Source organism: Protopterus annectens, chromosome 8.part0 (genome assembly GCF_019279795.1).
Source record: "Protopterus annectens isolate FY-2018-M chromosome 8.part0, PAN1.0, whole genome shotgun sequence".
NCBI classification, from domain to species: domain Eukaryota; kingdom Metazoa; phylum Chordata; order Ceratodontiformes; family Protopteridae; genus Protopterus; species Protopterus annectens.
Genome location: NC_056741.1, coordinates 97,776,968 through 97,793,625, shown reverse-complemented (window position 1 = coordinate 97,793,625; position 16,658 = coordinate 97,776,968). Strand labels below are relative to the sequence as shown.

Genomic DNA, 16,658 nt, shown 5'->3' with positions numbered 1-16,658 from the left:
CGCACACTTACCCTAACTGCACCCTAACCCTAACTCACTTAACCCACCCTAAAACATTCAGCCCGTCACTATCGCACACTCACTCCACCCACATTCTAACCCTGACACACTTAACCCTTCCCTACACTGCTCTACGTCACTTCCACACACTTACCTCACCGGAACCCTTAGTCCGACACTACCGCACACTCACCTTTCCCACACCCTAACCTAAAATCCCTCACTATCGTACACTTACCTGTCCGCTCCCCAATCCTAAATCTTTCACTTTCGCACACTTACGGATCACTCACACGCTGCCGTGTCGGTCTCTCAGCTGTCGGGATATCGCATTTTCGGTAACCTACCTGTTCGGTCATTCCGTCTCGGTCTTCCGGGTGTCGGTGACGTGGTGCTTCGGTTATTCGATGTAGACCCATATATATATATATATATATATATATATATATATATATATATATATATATATTTACTAATATATATATATATATATATATATATATATATATATATATATATAAAACTATATCTATATCTATATATATCTATATAAACTCCAAGATTGCACAACTGCAGAGTAAGGGCAAATTTCCTTATCCCAAAACAATACAATCCTATATCAACAGCTTCACCTTTTCTACAGCAGAAAAAAGTATTCTCTCATGAGTGCTCGCTGTTTCAAATAGTATCCTGCACATGTTTAACCTGCACTATAATCATTTAATATTCTTGTCATAGCCAACATTTGCACTAATAAAAGTGTTCACTCCTTTTCCTGTCTGGTTACGCTGGTTAGAAAAGCATACCTGAAATTAACTGTATGTCTGCCCTATCTGTGTCAGTCTTCCTCTCTGTTTCTGTCTTCTGTCTCTTTCACACTCACCCCCCCACAACACACACACACACACGCACACACGCACACACGCACACACACACACACACACACACACACACACACACACACACACACACACACACATTCACCAGTGATATAATCACTATATAAATAAAACCTGAATCATCCTCAACCCTACATTTTAACATATACTAGTGTCACTGTATCTCACAAAATAAAAATATAAGAGAAGAAGCATGCTTTATCACGCAGGTCAAGAACTGAGTCTGTGTTATTAAAATCGTTTTGTGTAAGAACCATAACCTTATAATGATATAATTTGTTTCACTAATCCTTAAATTATTTATCAGTTGTATTATTAAATATTATCTGCATTCCTACTTACTGTCAAAGAAATGTATAGCATCCTGATATACTATCCTGACAAACTTCAATACTTGTCATCTTATCACAAGTTGTTTAATTGTAAATATGTGTCCTCCTAGCATATATAACATCTTTATATGTTCGAAAATATTTAAGCACTTTTTGAAGTATTCAAGACTGTTACGGAACTCCATCTATGCATTTCTTTTGCATATGTTTTTCTTGTTATAAGACAGGTCATGTCAGATGTGGGACAGTATGTATCAGTCCAGCTACATATATAGCCACAATAGTATACATTCAAAACACAATAAGGCCGCCCAGATCACTGTAGCTCGAGCAGGAACCAAGTAAGGAAACTACCTTACACAGAAGTCAGTAATAAAATATCCACACCTCGATCCAAGTAAAACACAGGTTTATTAACCAGCAAAGCAACACAGGTTGAGCGCTTTCATCCACACTAAGCAGATTTCTTCAGAACCAATTAGTGCAATTAGCTAGGTGTGTTTTTAAAGCTGATTTGCCAAAAACAATTAACATACAAAATAACATACAAAATACTGCATATCATTCAACCACAGTTACATCAATACTCCTCATTTAAAATACTAACTATTGTACATATAAAACAAAACATGTTATAATGTACACCCTATGTACAAAAATCATGTGAGACTATATAAAAATATATATATATAATATATATATATATATATATATATATATATATATATATTTGGATTTATAACCTATGTAAGAAATATGTGTATGAAAAAACACGTATATGTGTGTAGTGTAATAGTATACATTAATAAATAAATAAATGATGGTTCTAGTGCATGAATTGCCATATCAACTCTGTAGAAAAATGAAGCTCTATACTGTTCATTGGTAAATAACAGGCACACCTTACAGACTGTTATAAGCATAACCAATAACCAGAAGTGAGAATCAAACCCTGTACTTTTTATCTGTCAAATAAATACCTTAACAATTATGCCAATCCTGTCCCTTTTAGATAAACTGGTGCAGTGGTGCAGTAGTTGTGTTATCACCTCACAGCAAAAGGTTCTTCAGTTCGATTATTGGCTGGGTGCCTTCTGTGTGGAGTCTGCATGTCCTGTCTGTGTGGGTTTCCTTCCATGTTACAAACACATACATCTAGAACATTTCTCCCTGGGCCACTGCTGAAAATTGGCTTTGTTTCAAGTCATACTTTCCTGGTAAACAAATAATAATGCAAGTTTGTAAATTTTATTTCCAGATGTAAAAAAGATAATACTAAATGGAATTCTGTTAAAAAAAAGTCATTTCAATGTACAAATAAATAAATATGGCACATTTGACAAGCCCTTTTGTGTGTATCTGTCTGAAAAACAGACTCCTTAAAACCTACTTTATAATTATCTACACTCCAAGGACACATGCAGACAAAGAATGTCTTAGGAAACACTTATATAATCTCCACAGCCACACAATGTCAAATGAGATCATAGGCAGTAACTTGCAACAATATATGTATAAATCTTTTCATTTTCAAGTGTGAAAATTCGCATTTGTATATTATTTCTTCAGTCTTGTCACCTGTGTTGATATCTGACATTTATTTCAATATGAAGATCTGCTACATTGCTATGCTTGACTGATTGCATTATTTAGTCATTTGTGATGAGAATAAGATCATCTCCCAGATTTTTTAACACTTTAGGTCATTAATAAATGATTCCTCTGGCCAAAGAAAAGGGAGACACATAAATTTATCATGATATCCAGACTGTTTGCTACCACCCATCCATGGATTTGTAGAACAATCACGGTTTGGTTAGTTGCATTCCTGAAAGGCTAGCATGAAAAACTGAGACTTTCCCGACAGAGGAAAAAAAATGTCTCACTTTCATCTGATTAACTAAAAAAATGAAATACTGTAAGTGAAATTTATTACAGTGTGAAATAATATTCCATTGTTTTAATTAAAATGGCAAAGAATAAAGAATCAATGAGTGTCGACCAGGTTTTGGAAGGTAACTCAGCAGATAACGCAAAAAAGCATTTATCAGTTCACAAGGGAAAGGTAGAAAGATAAAGCAGACAATTAGCAAGCGCCATTTGTGATGATATCAGCAGCAATCCTCTCACCACTCCAGATGGCATAAAGTGAAGAAGGAAGAAACACTTCAATAAGCTTCTAAATGTGGGAAAAAAAAGAAGCAAAGGATGTACTGTTGCATGCATGTGTCACGATGAAAGAGGAATGAGAACCCATCTTATAAGAAAATCTCCCATAATCTGTACTACTGCCATCACAGCCCATGATGAGAGCCTACCTTTGAAGAGGTATAAAAATGTACTAAGGAAAATAAAGTCAGCAAAAAGTGACACACATAAAATAAATTACAGTAGATACGATGAAGATATTGGGTGCATTAGGGGAGAATGAGTACTGAGCATGCTCATCCTGTTATGGAGAGGGAGGCATATCCCACATGACTAGAAAACAAGCATTCTAGTCTCAGTGTATAGCAATAAAGGGGGCATTCACACTGCTTAAAAGCTGGAAAGCATGAGTGATAAATACATTTGTAGGATAGCAAAAAGTAAGATTGTAGATGAGCATTTCAGATTCATATCAGGATGCAGTACTTGTGAAATGATGTTTGTAGTAAGACAGATAGTGGAGAAGAAACTGGAGTTGAGGAAAGAGTCCAGCTGAGCATTCCCAGATGTGGAGAAAGCATATGATAAGGTGCCAAGAAAGCTTATTTTGCCAGTCCTGCGATGGATGAAAGTTCCAGAAACATTGGTAGAATCTGTGCAAACTATGTACAAAGACCCAATGACACAAGTATGAACAGTATATGGACTCAGAGAGGAGTTCCCTATTTGACTGTATGTGCCAGGGGTATTGTGTCACAGAAAATGCCAAACAAGTTGAAAGGTAAGGTATATAAAACAGTGGTGCAGCCTATGCTTCCATAAGTCATAGAAACTTGACCAGTAAAGGCTGAGGAGACTTGAGGTGATGGAGATAAAATTCCAAATGGGTGGTACAATACATTGTGAGGGACTGCTGAAGAGACAAGGACATCAAAAGTGAAGCCAAAGTAGCCCCAGTCTCAGACAATGTCAAGCAGAACTGGGTAGGAGGGTTCAGCCGCACGTGAAGAAAAAGCAGAAGATAATTTGGTAAAACAGATTTGAGAGACAGAGAAATGAAAGGAAGATGAGACAAGCATATCCAGCCTCTAATACAGATACTGGAAGTTATGGCTGTAGTATATTCACAATGGCTGGTATTTGTGTTTCTTCAGCTTTTTTTATTGTGTCTATTATATGCCATATTTAAATTCCGCATACTATGAGTCATACGGGCAGATCACGTTTTTGTCTCTGAATAAGATTTTCCCAGCAAAAGCATAAATAGAGTTTAAGCCTTTTATTTGGTGACAAATTTGATAATATTCAAAGGGCAAATCATATTAAGAAAAATGGAGAAGAGTCAGCAGAAAATGACACAAAATGTAAAGGATTATGATCGGGTTTTCAGTTATAACCAATTTATGTCTTTGACACAGGGGTGTCAAGAATATAACCTTACGCTCCAAAGGTGAATATTGGCGCCATACCTCAACTTGTTAACACAGGAATTCTGGACAATGCCAAAAGCAATGGGTGTACAAAGGCCCAAAATCAGGGAAAGAAGTTAAATATTGCTCATATAAGCACAGATGATATGAGGAACAGATCAAGGCAAAAATCTGGACATTCTGTGGCAATCTGGAAATATGAGAATTATGTTTGAATCCATGTTAAGAACAGATAGTAAAGGTTATTATTACAGACCCAATCATTATTATTTGTAGTACATGAAACTTTATCTGCTATGTCAACTATGAATTACAGAGGAAAGAATAAAAGAAATAGAAACTGTAGGAGTTCCAAGCATTTTACTGACTCGGAAATGCAGTATAAAATAATCTGGGGGGGGGGGCAGATCAAAATCAGGGACAAATTTTAAATATTGTTCTAATTTACATAAAAAGTGAATAGGGCAACTGATTTCTGCATCAACATGAATATCTGAGGCTCTCTGGTTCGATTCTTGGCTGGGGTGCCTTCTGTGTAGAGTCTGCATATTGTCGCTCTGGTCACGTGGGTTTCCTCCAGGTGCTCGGTTTCTTCCCACATTCCAAAGTCAAGCAGTAGGTGGATTGGACACTAAATTGGCCATAGGTGAGAGTGTGTGTGTGTGACTGAGTGGTGCGAATAATCTACCACAGCAGGGCTAGCCACCCGGTGGTATAAACCTTGGCTCAAGAAGATTGCCACTGCAGAAATGACACTCCAACCACATGTGCAAAATGGGAAAATGGGTTGAAAATGAATGGATGGCTGGATGGATGGATGAATGACCTGAATGGTAAATGGTATGCAACTCTAATATCAGGCATTACTTATTTATTGTAATTCTCAATGATATACCTGAAAATCAAACATTTTATGAGGGAGACAAAATCAGGAAAAGTTGAGAGGTATGGACAGCCGACAAATGAATTCCATGTACCTCTGTAGAACAAATGACTTTAAAAGCTGCTAGATATCTCCTGCCACACTTGCTGTTTGCAAGTGTGACAGATTATGTTCTTCTAACAGCTGTTAAAAGCTGTTTTGACTTCAGATACTTTTATTTGCTGGCTGTTAGCTGTTTGTACTTAGCACAACACCTGTCCTAACAATATTTAGGTGTCCTTAACTAGCTTTTGTTTAGGACTGTTAAGATCAGGGTTTTCTCTAGGCAATCATTTAACAACTCAATCTTTCTGCTAAAAGTGGACCATAATTGAGCATTCTAGTCTTTTAAAGGATCATAAGATGGGCTCCAAACAAGTGATACAGCCTTCTGCAAATAAATTAGGCTGAGTAAGTGTACAATGAAATGTGTGTACAGTAGTACGTGTTCTGTATACTGCATGTAAGATGTCACAGTAGTCTTTATCAACAAACTAAGTAAAACTGATAGATTCCCTGACCACATCTTAGGTGGTTGCACTTATAAAAGAAGTCATAGAGTATGCTGAGAATTCTGATCTCACAACAGTGTTATAACAGTTTATCAAAATTTTACTCGGAAATTCATACAATCGGGTGCTCATAATCGGCAACTTAAAATATAGAAAACTATCTAAAAACTGGAAATGGAGTTTCTGCAGGGGGGCTTCCCCTGCTAATTTTATATACTAACTAACTGCAAGATTGTACTGCATTGGGGAAAAGGACACAGTCCCAGATCCCCACGTTACTGTGACTACTATACAATTATTTAGTTTTCAATATTTTAGTTGTCAATCATGTGGTCTCAACCATATGAATTTCCACAAAGTTAAATTTTAGGTTCATAGGTTAGTACTAAGCTAACTGCCCTTGTGAGCCATTTTTAAGCATAGCCAATTATCCCTTGTGAGACTCAAACCCTACACCTTGTGGTTGTAAGGCAAACACCTTAACCATTAGGCCAAACTCCCAACCCTTTAGTTTTAATAAACTAACAGTAAGTAAAGAATGGAGAGACACAGAGTGATCTGGCTGAAAATGGAGTGAAACAAAGTTGAAATAGAAATATAAGTCTAAGTCAGGCATGCAGTACAGATCTGCTATGAGCAGTTTGTTTATTCAGGGTGACTGTAGTGTTCCAACAGCTGACAGAGTCGTCTTTTGGAATCTTTAAGTATAGCAATGTGTTGATGCTATGGGTAACAATAACTTCCATTAGTTTGTTAGCTGCATCACGTATGAAAATGTTGAAAGATGCACATGCAGTTAACTGTAGCTGTTCCTCTTTTAATGTTGCCAAATCTAGTATTGCTTACTCTTAGAATTTAGTGGCTGACCACACAAGTATTTAAACAGAATTATACAATGACTGGCCATTAACATTCCAAAATGTGCATGCTGATTGGCCAGACCAACCAGCGTGCCCATTGTAAATCCAAGATTATACCATGACCCCCCCCAAAACGTGCACGCTGATTGGCCAGCGTGCACATTGTAAATCGGGTTATACTAATGGAAAAAGGTCCGGTCGCCCGAACTTTTTTCCATTAGTATAACTCTACTTTTAAAACACTGTCTTGCTATGTTAAATGGGTTTAACATAGTGAGACAGCTTTAAAATAAGCAACGGAGATCTCCGTTGCTTATTTTAAAGCTGTCTCGTATGCTAAACCCATTTAACATAGCGAGACAGGTTTTAAAAGCAACAGAGAAAGCAAGATCTCCGTTGCTTTTTACTGTTTCGCTATGTTAAATGGGTTTAACATAGCGAGACAGTTTTAAAATAAGCAACGGACATCTCCGTTGCTTATTTTAAAACTGTCTTGCTATGTTAAACCCATTTAATATAGCGAAAACAGTAAAAAAAAAGCAACGGAGATCTTGCTTTCTCCGTTGCTTTTGCCCACAGCTCTGATGTACTGCGCAGGCGCGCAGTACATCAGAACTGCCGCGGACACCAGACATCTGCAGAAGGGCAGTAAACAGGCATTATACTATGCCATTATTTAAGAAAATGAATAGTTTCTTTTCTTAAATAATGTCATGGTATAATAGCAATAACCACTTCTGGGTGTGGGTAATGCTGTATTTACCCACGGTTGGCTTTGTTTGGTCCCTCAGGCTTCACCCTTGGGACCAAACCACGCCAACCGTGGGTAAACCCAGCATTACCCACACCCAGGCGTGGGTTATTGCTATAATATCACAATGGAAAAAGGTCCAGTCACCCAGACTTTTTTTCTGTTAGTATATTCTTTAAATTTTATTTTTATTTCTTAAAAAAAATGAAAATAAAAATCAGTATTCTGGACTCTGGACATACCAGAGAGGCAGTATGGAATAAATACTAGGGAAATAAGGTACATTATTTAAAACTAAACACACGTACCTGATATCCCTTGTATTTCATCCATGCTGTGTCTCTCCTACCCCTAAACTGCCCTAATGTATTTTTTTTAATTAAAAAAATAATAAAATAAAAAATGGAGCAATGTAGATCTTCTTTTCTCTATTGCTTACTTTCCCTAGCACTGATGTACTGGGTATGTGTGGGAACGCAAGTCCCAAACGCATACGCAGTACATGAGATAAGACTCAAGGAAATGTCCAGCGGCGGATGGACAAGACGTCACTCTTATACAAAGACATTATGACCAAACCACACCAACCATGGGTAAATACAGCATTACCCACACCCAGATGTGGGTTATTGCTACAGTATAAGCCAGTGCAATGCAATTCCATGTCAAAGTATTTTTAGATGGGTAAAGAAATATATCCACTGTCTTAGCCCTGTGGGTAAAGATGACAAAGTATTCAGTTTGTTTTTCACATAATTTAATGTTTCATTTTCACAAAAATGAAATACTGGAATTGTTTAACCTTTACGCATTGGAGAAACAGGAAGTGTAACTGATGGGAAACCAAGGGGAATATACTACACAAGAGTGTTTATTTATGTGTTTGTTCTTTTATGTTTGACTTATGAGCTTGTCAAAGACTGTTTTTCAGACGCTACCCAGACTGTGAAACAATGATATATTTGTCAGTTTTTATAGCTACATCATGTACACAGACCACAAAGTGTAATCAACGTTCCAATTCCAAAAAAGGTATTCAGTAATTACACAATATAAATGAAATGATGCTAACAGTGGAGAAGCTATAATTTATTTAGTAGAATATTGTAAACCACTGTAAAACTATAGAGTGCACGTTAACAGGTATTTACAATATACATTATATTATGCACTTGTTTATTTCTACTTACACATATTGCAATGTGTTGCTATGTCTCACCATGGTTACATACTGCTGAGAGTGCTGATTTCAGAGATTGGCAGAAAGGGCAAAAGAAGTTCAGGCAAGCAGAAGTAATACAGAAACTCATTACAATATGTTGCCACTACCGCAGCAGGCAGGAGGTGCTCAATTGTAACATATTTTGTTTTGTATTGCTTAGCTTGAGGTTGAGAATAAGGTACGATTTAATACAGCATGAAAGTACAACCTCAATCATTACCTTGCTGATGTTGGTTACTATTGTATTACTGCAAAATATTACTTTTCATCTTTTCTGATATAGAGGTTCATGGGTTCATACTGAGTATATGGCTGAAGGGTGATTAGAAAGCTGAGCTGTAACATATTTGTAGGAACGTGTATGCAACAATATTCCCGTAAATATCTGACTTACATCTGTAGTTGTAAAGAAATGTTTTTTTTTCATTTTAAGATTCTCACTGATTGATTGGTATTACAGTAAGAACTGTATCACAGTAATCACAGCATTCAGGGTACATTCCTTCAGCTTAATAGGTAGGTAGATAGACAACAGATAAAAAAAAGTAACAGAAAAAATTCACACGCATGATAGCATTGAGAAAGGACCAGTGAACATGCAAATAAACTGGAAGGCAAAAAAGTTGCTTCATTTGTCTTTCCTGTTATTTTAACTTAGTAATCCTGACTGGAAGATTGTAATCTGTATATTAAAGCCTTTAGCTTGAACAGTGTATGTTGGTGTGCATTCTAAATAAAATGCATGTTACATTTCACTTTTATGTTTTATTTTTATCTGTATAGCTACAAATAAGTGTGGAAGTGAGCAGAACTTCTTTAATGAATACCATAGTTCAAAAGTGTAATAAAAAGTGCATAGCTGGAATACCTCCCACAGAATTAAGTTAATTATTTATGAGGTCATCGTATTGAGTTCTTTTTCCATTTAAAATTCAGAAAAGTACTTGGGACTGTAGTTCATAAATCTTAAATTAGTTACAGATACTGCACTTGTAAACTAACAAGATGTTGTCCCACTAAAAATGCCCCCTCAGTGTTAGTCTTCAAATAACATTTATCACAGTATCAGAAATTGCAGACTTGATGTACACTCGTCATTTGGCAGAACAGTTTAAAAAAAAAAACTAATTTGTTTGAACCTATAGAAAATGAGCACTCACCTTTTTTACTTGTATTGCTGTGTTGATTACTGACTGGTGTAACAATCTGATTATTGAATTTCAATGAAGCATAGGTCACTTCTTCCGCCATGATGAAAGTCCTTAAATAATTTGTGCCGGTACTGGCTGCTCTTTATTTTGTATATCTAGCAATATAGTTCTTGTCTTCCTTTATATTTTTCTGTGATCATGTTTGATGCTTTCTGTTTTATGTGATTATTCTTTCTTCTTCCTCATCCTAATAAATGAAGCTGGTTTCGTAATCATCTGTTTTATTACTCATCCTTCTGCCTTTCCTGTTTTTCTCTCTGTGTTCCTCTGTCTCTGATTTTAACTTTAATAGAACACACACTGCGCTGTTTTTTTCACTGCCATATTTGTAAATGACATTTCAAAATTCTCAAAGAAAATGAAACATCGGTAAACAGTTTTAATCACCTAAACGTACTGTATTTCATAGGAAGGAATTTCAAGTAGTAGCAAATGCAGCCATTGTGGACTGCTCTCCTGCTGTGTACCACTTAGTTAACTGATATTCTGTGTTAACTACCCACCAGTTTTATCACAACCTATTTATTTATACTAAAAATGTAACAAAGAGGTGTGCAATACAGAAGTTCACAAATCTTTCTGCACATGTAGTGCCTAGTTCTCCCCTCTCACATTGAACCACTCCAACCCCTCCCCTTTACTTAAACAATTAACTCTGCAGTCATTTATTGCAGTCCACAGAGATATGAATTTCCCCTTGGTTGACCACCTTCACCAATGTGTATTTTATATGCATAAATGTTTTTGGCCATACAGTCATCAGTAAGACATAATACTTCCATAAATGCACTTCTTTTCAGATATAATAATGCACAGTTTTAAAGAATCATTACTTTATTGTTAATCATTTTGTCCCATCGCTTACCATATGTTACTTTAAGGATTCTTAACACAGCTGTATTATATATTTTCCTTGAAAGTTAACAGAAGCATGTTATTGTTTGCTATATATTTTTTTTTTGCTCAGGACAGATAATTATTTGCAACATACTGTTTTCTTAATGCAAGAAATTTATCAGAAGTTTACTTTTGTAAATTTCACCTTTATATATTTAAAATATAATGGAGATACAACTAAAGTACTACAAAGTTGGCACTCAAGAAGCACCCCTATCTCCTCTTGAATTGACTGTTTACTGGTGCTAGAACTTTCCAGTACTGGCTCATTGAAAGCCTAGTGCTCTTCAACGGGTTGCCCCCCTCCCTGCTGACCTACCTCACCTGGTATCCCTGGAACAACAAAGCAGGCCAAGTGTGTTGGCACTCAAGAAGCACCCCTATCTCCTCTTGAATTGACTGTTTACTGGTGCTAGAACTTTCCAGTACTGGCTCATTGAAAGCCTAGTGCTCTTCAATGGGTTGCCCCCTCCCTGCTGACCTACCTCACCTGGTATCCCTGGAACAACAAAGCAGGCCAAGTGTGTTGGCACTCAAGAAGCACCCCTATCTCCTCTTGAATTTACTGTTTACTGGTGCTAGAACTTTCCAGTACTGGCTCATTGAAAGCCTAGTGCTCTTCAACGGGTTGCCCCCCTCCCTGCTGACCTACCTCACCTGGTATCCCTGGAACAACAAAGCAGGCCAAGTGTGTTGGCACTCAAGAAGCACCCCTATCTCCTCTTGAATTGACTGTTTACTGGTGCTAGAACTTTCCAGTACTGGCTCATTGAAAGCCTAGTGTTCTTCAACGGGTTGCCCCCCTCCCTGCTGACCTACCTCACCTGGTATCCCTGGAACAACAAAGCAGGCCAAGTGTGTTGGCATTCAAGAAGCACCCCTATCTCCTCTTGAATTGACTGTTTACTGGTGCTAGAACTTTCCAGTACTGGCTCATTGAAAGCCTAGTGCTCTTCAACGGGTTGCCCCCCTCCCTGCTGACCTACCTCACCTGGTATCCCTGGAACAACAAAGCAGGCCAAGTGTGTTGGCACTCAAGAAGCACCCCTATCTCCTCTTGAATTGACTGTTTACTGGTGCTAGAACTTTCCAGTACTGGCTCATTGAAAGCCTAGTGCTCTTCAACGGGTTGCCCCCCTCCCTGCTGACCTACCTCACCTGGTATCCCTGGAACAACAAAGCAGGCCAAGTGTGTTGGCACTCAAGAAGCACCCCTATCTCCTCTTGAATTGACTGTTTACTGGTGCTAGAACTTTCCAGTACTGGCTGTATGTCATTTTTGCCTAAATATTTTATTTTAAGTTTTGTCCTCTTGTGGGCAGCACACACGTGATGTCAGCTAAGGCTCTTTCCCTTCACAGGCCATCCACTTTATAATAGTTACCCTTCTCCACCTCTCCTCTTCTTTGCTACTCCCCCCTGCCCCTGGCTATTTAACCTTCCCTTGTCAGCCTGCCTTACTACGGCTGAAACACTCCACTTCACTTGTCTTTCCTGCTTCCTTACTGTCTTTATTTTACTGACCTGGCTGTTGCTCTCCTTTCTCTTTCTTTCCTACCTTACTCCTTACCAATTGACTCTATTTTGTATCTGCTTGCCTATTTTCTATCCTTACTTATCACTCTCCCACTGTTAACTACTACTGTCCTTGTATACCTGTGCTTGCTATATTCTTGGAAACTACTGCCTACTCTTTTCATCCTTTTTAAGAGAAAAGAACTGACTCTCCTTATTATTTGGCTAAACTACGTAGCATATGAAACAGTAGTGTTTCAGCTACTCTGCTTGCTGATACACTCCGCTCTCCTCTCTGACTGTTTCTCCTGCCCTCCTCTCCCTACCCCTTATCCCACCCCACGTACCTGCTGTAGCCTTACACCCCACACACCTCTACATCTACACACTATCCTATACTCCTACATACCACACCTCCTCTTTATCACACACCTACCCTAAACATCTATCTCACTTGCTCCACCCTCTCCCTCTCCTCTTCTTCCTCTCTCCCCACTTACACAGATACCTCAACCCATATCTAGTCTACTCCTCTCTGTCACATCTCAACATATCTACCAAAACTCACAAACCAAATACTAAGAGCCTGTAACATTTCTGAATAAGCTAATCTACTGATTATTTTTCTGGCTTCACATTTCTCTGGCCTCACACTACTAACCTTGTTATGAATCGAATTCCAATTACCACTTTAATTTCTCTCCCAAACATACTGCCTTTGAATTCCTAAGCGTAAATCTGACCATTAAACATTACATCTACCTCTAGCTACCTCCTTGCATACAGATATCACAGACTGTTCCACATTAATCTCTTGATTAGATAAAATTCTAAACTACTCCACATCATGAGCTTACACAATACTCACTGTTCCCCCCCAACACCTCATACATAGTTAGGATTCACCTTAGCAGATGGGGACATCCACCCCAGCTTGGGCCCAACCACCTCATCTGATCAGCAACCTTCCACTACCAACTTCTAATCCAAATACTTTTTACTCAAGTCACCTTAATGTCTGAGCGTCAAAATCCACCCACTCCCTTCTTCAACATCACTCCTTTGATATTCTCTGTTTTGAAACCTGGTTGAAACCTTTACTACTAAAGACAATGTAATCCTACCTCCAGGTTATAACATCCTAAGACTTGACCGCAAAACTAAAAAGGCGGAGGAGTTGCAATTCTATTCAAAACCAACTTAATGTAACATTAATACCCTATGATAACCCAGACAGTAATAAGACTGAACTTCTCATCTCGAAGCTGCAACTAAACCCTAAAAAGTCCATCTATATTATCTGTATATATCTACCTCCTGGAAATAATTCCACTACTATAGAAAATATCCTAAGTTGGCTCTCCACCTCCTATCCTCAAGAAACCATAATTCTTGGTGACCTCAACCTAGACTGGTCCTCTTTAACTACTAATAACCCAGCTTCCCATATCAACCTCTATGGCTTCAGTCAAATAATAAACGCCTCTACCAGGATTAGTAAATCTAACAACAAAGAAAGTATTCTAGATTGGATACTTATTAACAAACCTCAACTTAAATATCAGTCTGGAACAGTACCTGATGACATAAGTGATCACAATCTAACCTTTATTATTAGGCAAAGAAATGCCTCTAACAATACACCTATCTATAGGACCTTACGCAGTCTCAAATGTTTCAACCCTACTCAATTTAGAACTGAACTAAAGGCCTGCAATTGGAACCCACTAAAGACACTTCCCCTTGAAGGAGCTGTGCTTTTCTTCAACACCACCTTCCTAACTATTCTTGATAATCATGCACCATCACGCTCCATCCGAATTAAACCTAAACCTGCCCCCTGGCTATCTAAAGACACAAGACAAAAAATGATTCTTAGAAACAAAGCATGGAAAAAATGGCGAGCTAGCAAATCTAGTGTAGACCAACAGACCTTTAGACACCTAAGAAACTCTACCAAAAAAGCCATTTTCTCTGATAAAAGAAGTTATTATAGTAATCTCCAACAAGCTAACCACAACAACCCTCAAAAATTCTGGGCAACCCTTAACAGGCTTCTACACCCTGGACAGACTACCACTGCTTCCGCTACCGGATCTGAAAAGAATTCTACCCTTGATACTGCCAACACTTTCAACTCTTTCTTTATTGATACTATTAACTCTTTGGCCTCACACCTCTCTAGCGACAACACTAGTATCCCCGATCATGCCACCTCCAAACTACCAACCTTTAGGCTACAACCCATCTCCACTGCCATTATACAAAAATGTATTCACAAACTCAAACCATGCACCCCCTCAGCAGACCAACTCCCATCTGAATTCCTTCAAAAATCAGCCTCGGAAATTGCCTACCCCATATCTATTCTCATTAACAGAACCATAAATGAAGAAACCATACCTGATATCTGGAAAATCTCTCACATCATACCCTTACACAAAGGAGGTAACTCCTATGAATACTCTAATTATAGGCCCATTGCTCTCTTGTCCCCACTAGCAAAAATCATGGAAAAATGTGTCCATTATCAGTTAATGGACCACCTAATAAAAAACAACATTCTCACTCCCTGTCAACATGGCTTTAGGCCTTTTCATAGCACAACCACCGCTCTCCTCACCTTTACAGACCTTATTAACAAGAACCAAAATAATTGCACCCTGTCTTCAGCTCTCTTCATTGACCTATCTAAAGCCTTCGATATGGTTAACCACTCTATTCTGCTAAAAATTCTTGAATCTCTCTCCTTAGAATCTAAGACTGTCCAATGGTTTTGTTCCTATCTTACAAACAGGAAACAAGCTGTTCTTTGGGATAATAAACTCTCATCCCTTCTCCCAATTTCACTCGGTGTCCCCCAAGGCTCCATTCTTGGACCACTTCTTTTCTCCCTCTTTATAAATGACTTACAAACAGCTATCCCCCAGGCTACTTGTATACAATATGCGGATGATTCCACATTAATTTGCTCTGCTAAATCCATCTCTGAACTTCAAACTATTACTCAAGCTGTTTTCTCTAAAGTTGAAACTTGGTTCTCAAAACGCTGCCTACTCCTAAATGCTAAAAAAAAAAACCAAACTCCTACTCTTTTAAGCCCAGTACCAGATCCCCTCTATTAGACTTTACTATCCTATCTAACAATGGAACCATTATATCACCTGACCCCGATACCAAACTGCTAGGTGTCATGATTGACAACAACCTTACCTTTGATTGTCATATCAACAACACCATTAAATCTGTAAGCAGGAAACTCGGCTCTCTTTATAGAATTAAAACTTTCTTAACCTCCCAAGCCAAAGCTACTCTTGCCCACTCTCATCTTATCTCGACTCTTCTCTATGCCTCACCAATCTATACGAACCTTAAGAAAAATAATCTCTCAAAATTATCTTCCACGTACAATAATATAGCTAGATTCGTCACTGGTCAACCCTTCAGGACTCACCACTGACTGAATCTGCAGCAACTTAACTGGCTTGAATTATCAAACATGCTGCTTCAGTCCCAACTAACATTTGTCCAAAAAGCATTTTACCAACCTCAAAACACACCTATACTCTCCAACCTCATAACCCACTACTCTAATCTGAACTCCCTCCGTTCATCAAGTAAGCTGCTAGTTACCTTAACCAAATCCAATAACCTAGCAGGTGATTCCCTTTTCTCTAACACTATTGGAAAACACTGGAATCAATTACCTACTGAACTTACTTCCATTGCATCTACTGTTCTGTTTAAACAAAAACTCAGAATTTACCTTAAAAGCCATGATGTGTCCCTGTTCTAATCCTGACTAAAGTAATTTGCTCCATCTAATCCATCTCTCTCTCCCTACTTTTCTCCCCATCCTGCTTCCTCTCTTTTTCTTTCTATCTCTACCTCTTTAAACTCCTCCTCTTCATCTTTCCTCCTTATGGCTACAAATCTCTTCCACACTAGTATTTCTCTTT

The 16,658-nt window shown here is 38.1% G+C and overlaps 1 protein-coding gene across 2 annotated transcripts in view; it reads right to left on the bottom strand.

The window, feature by feature from the left end:
* The window catches only part of LOC122808669 (CD209 antigen-like protein E), a 645,076-nt gene extending 634,357 nt beyond the window's left edge, over positions 1–10,719 (bottom strand). The window contains exon 1 of one of the 2 annotated variants that reach the window (XM_044079647.1): positions 10,237–10,719. In XM_044079647.1, the coding sequence (XP_043935582.1) occupies positions 10,237–10,327 (91 nt within the window). In that variant the 5' untranslated portion in view covers positions 10,328–10,719. The remainder of the gene's footprint in view (positions 1–10,236) is intronic. The other variant, XM_044079646.1, reaches the window with a different exon arrangement.
* Positions 10,720–16,658: the final 5,939 nt, after the last annotated feature.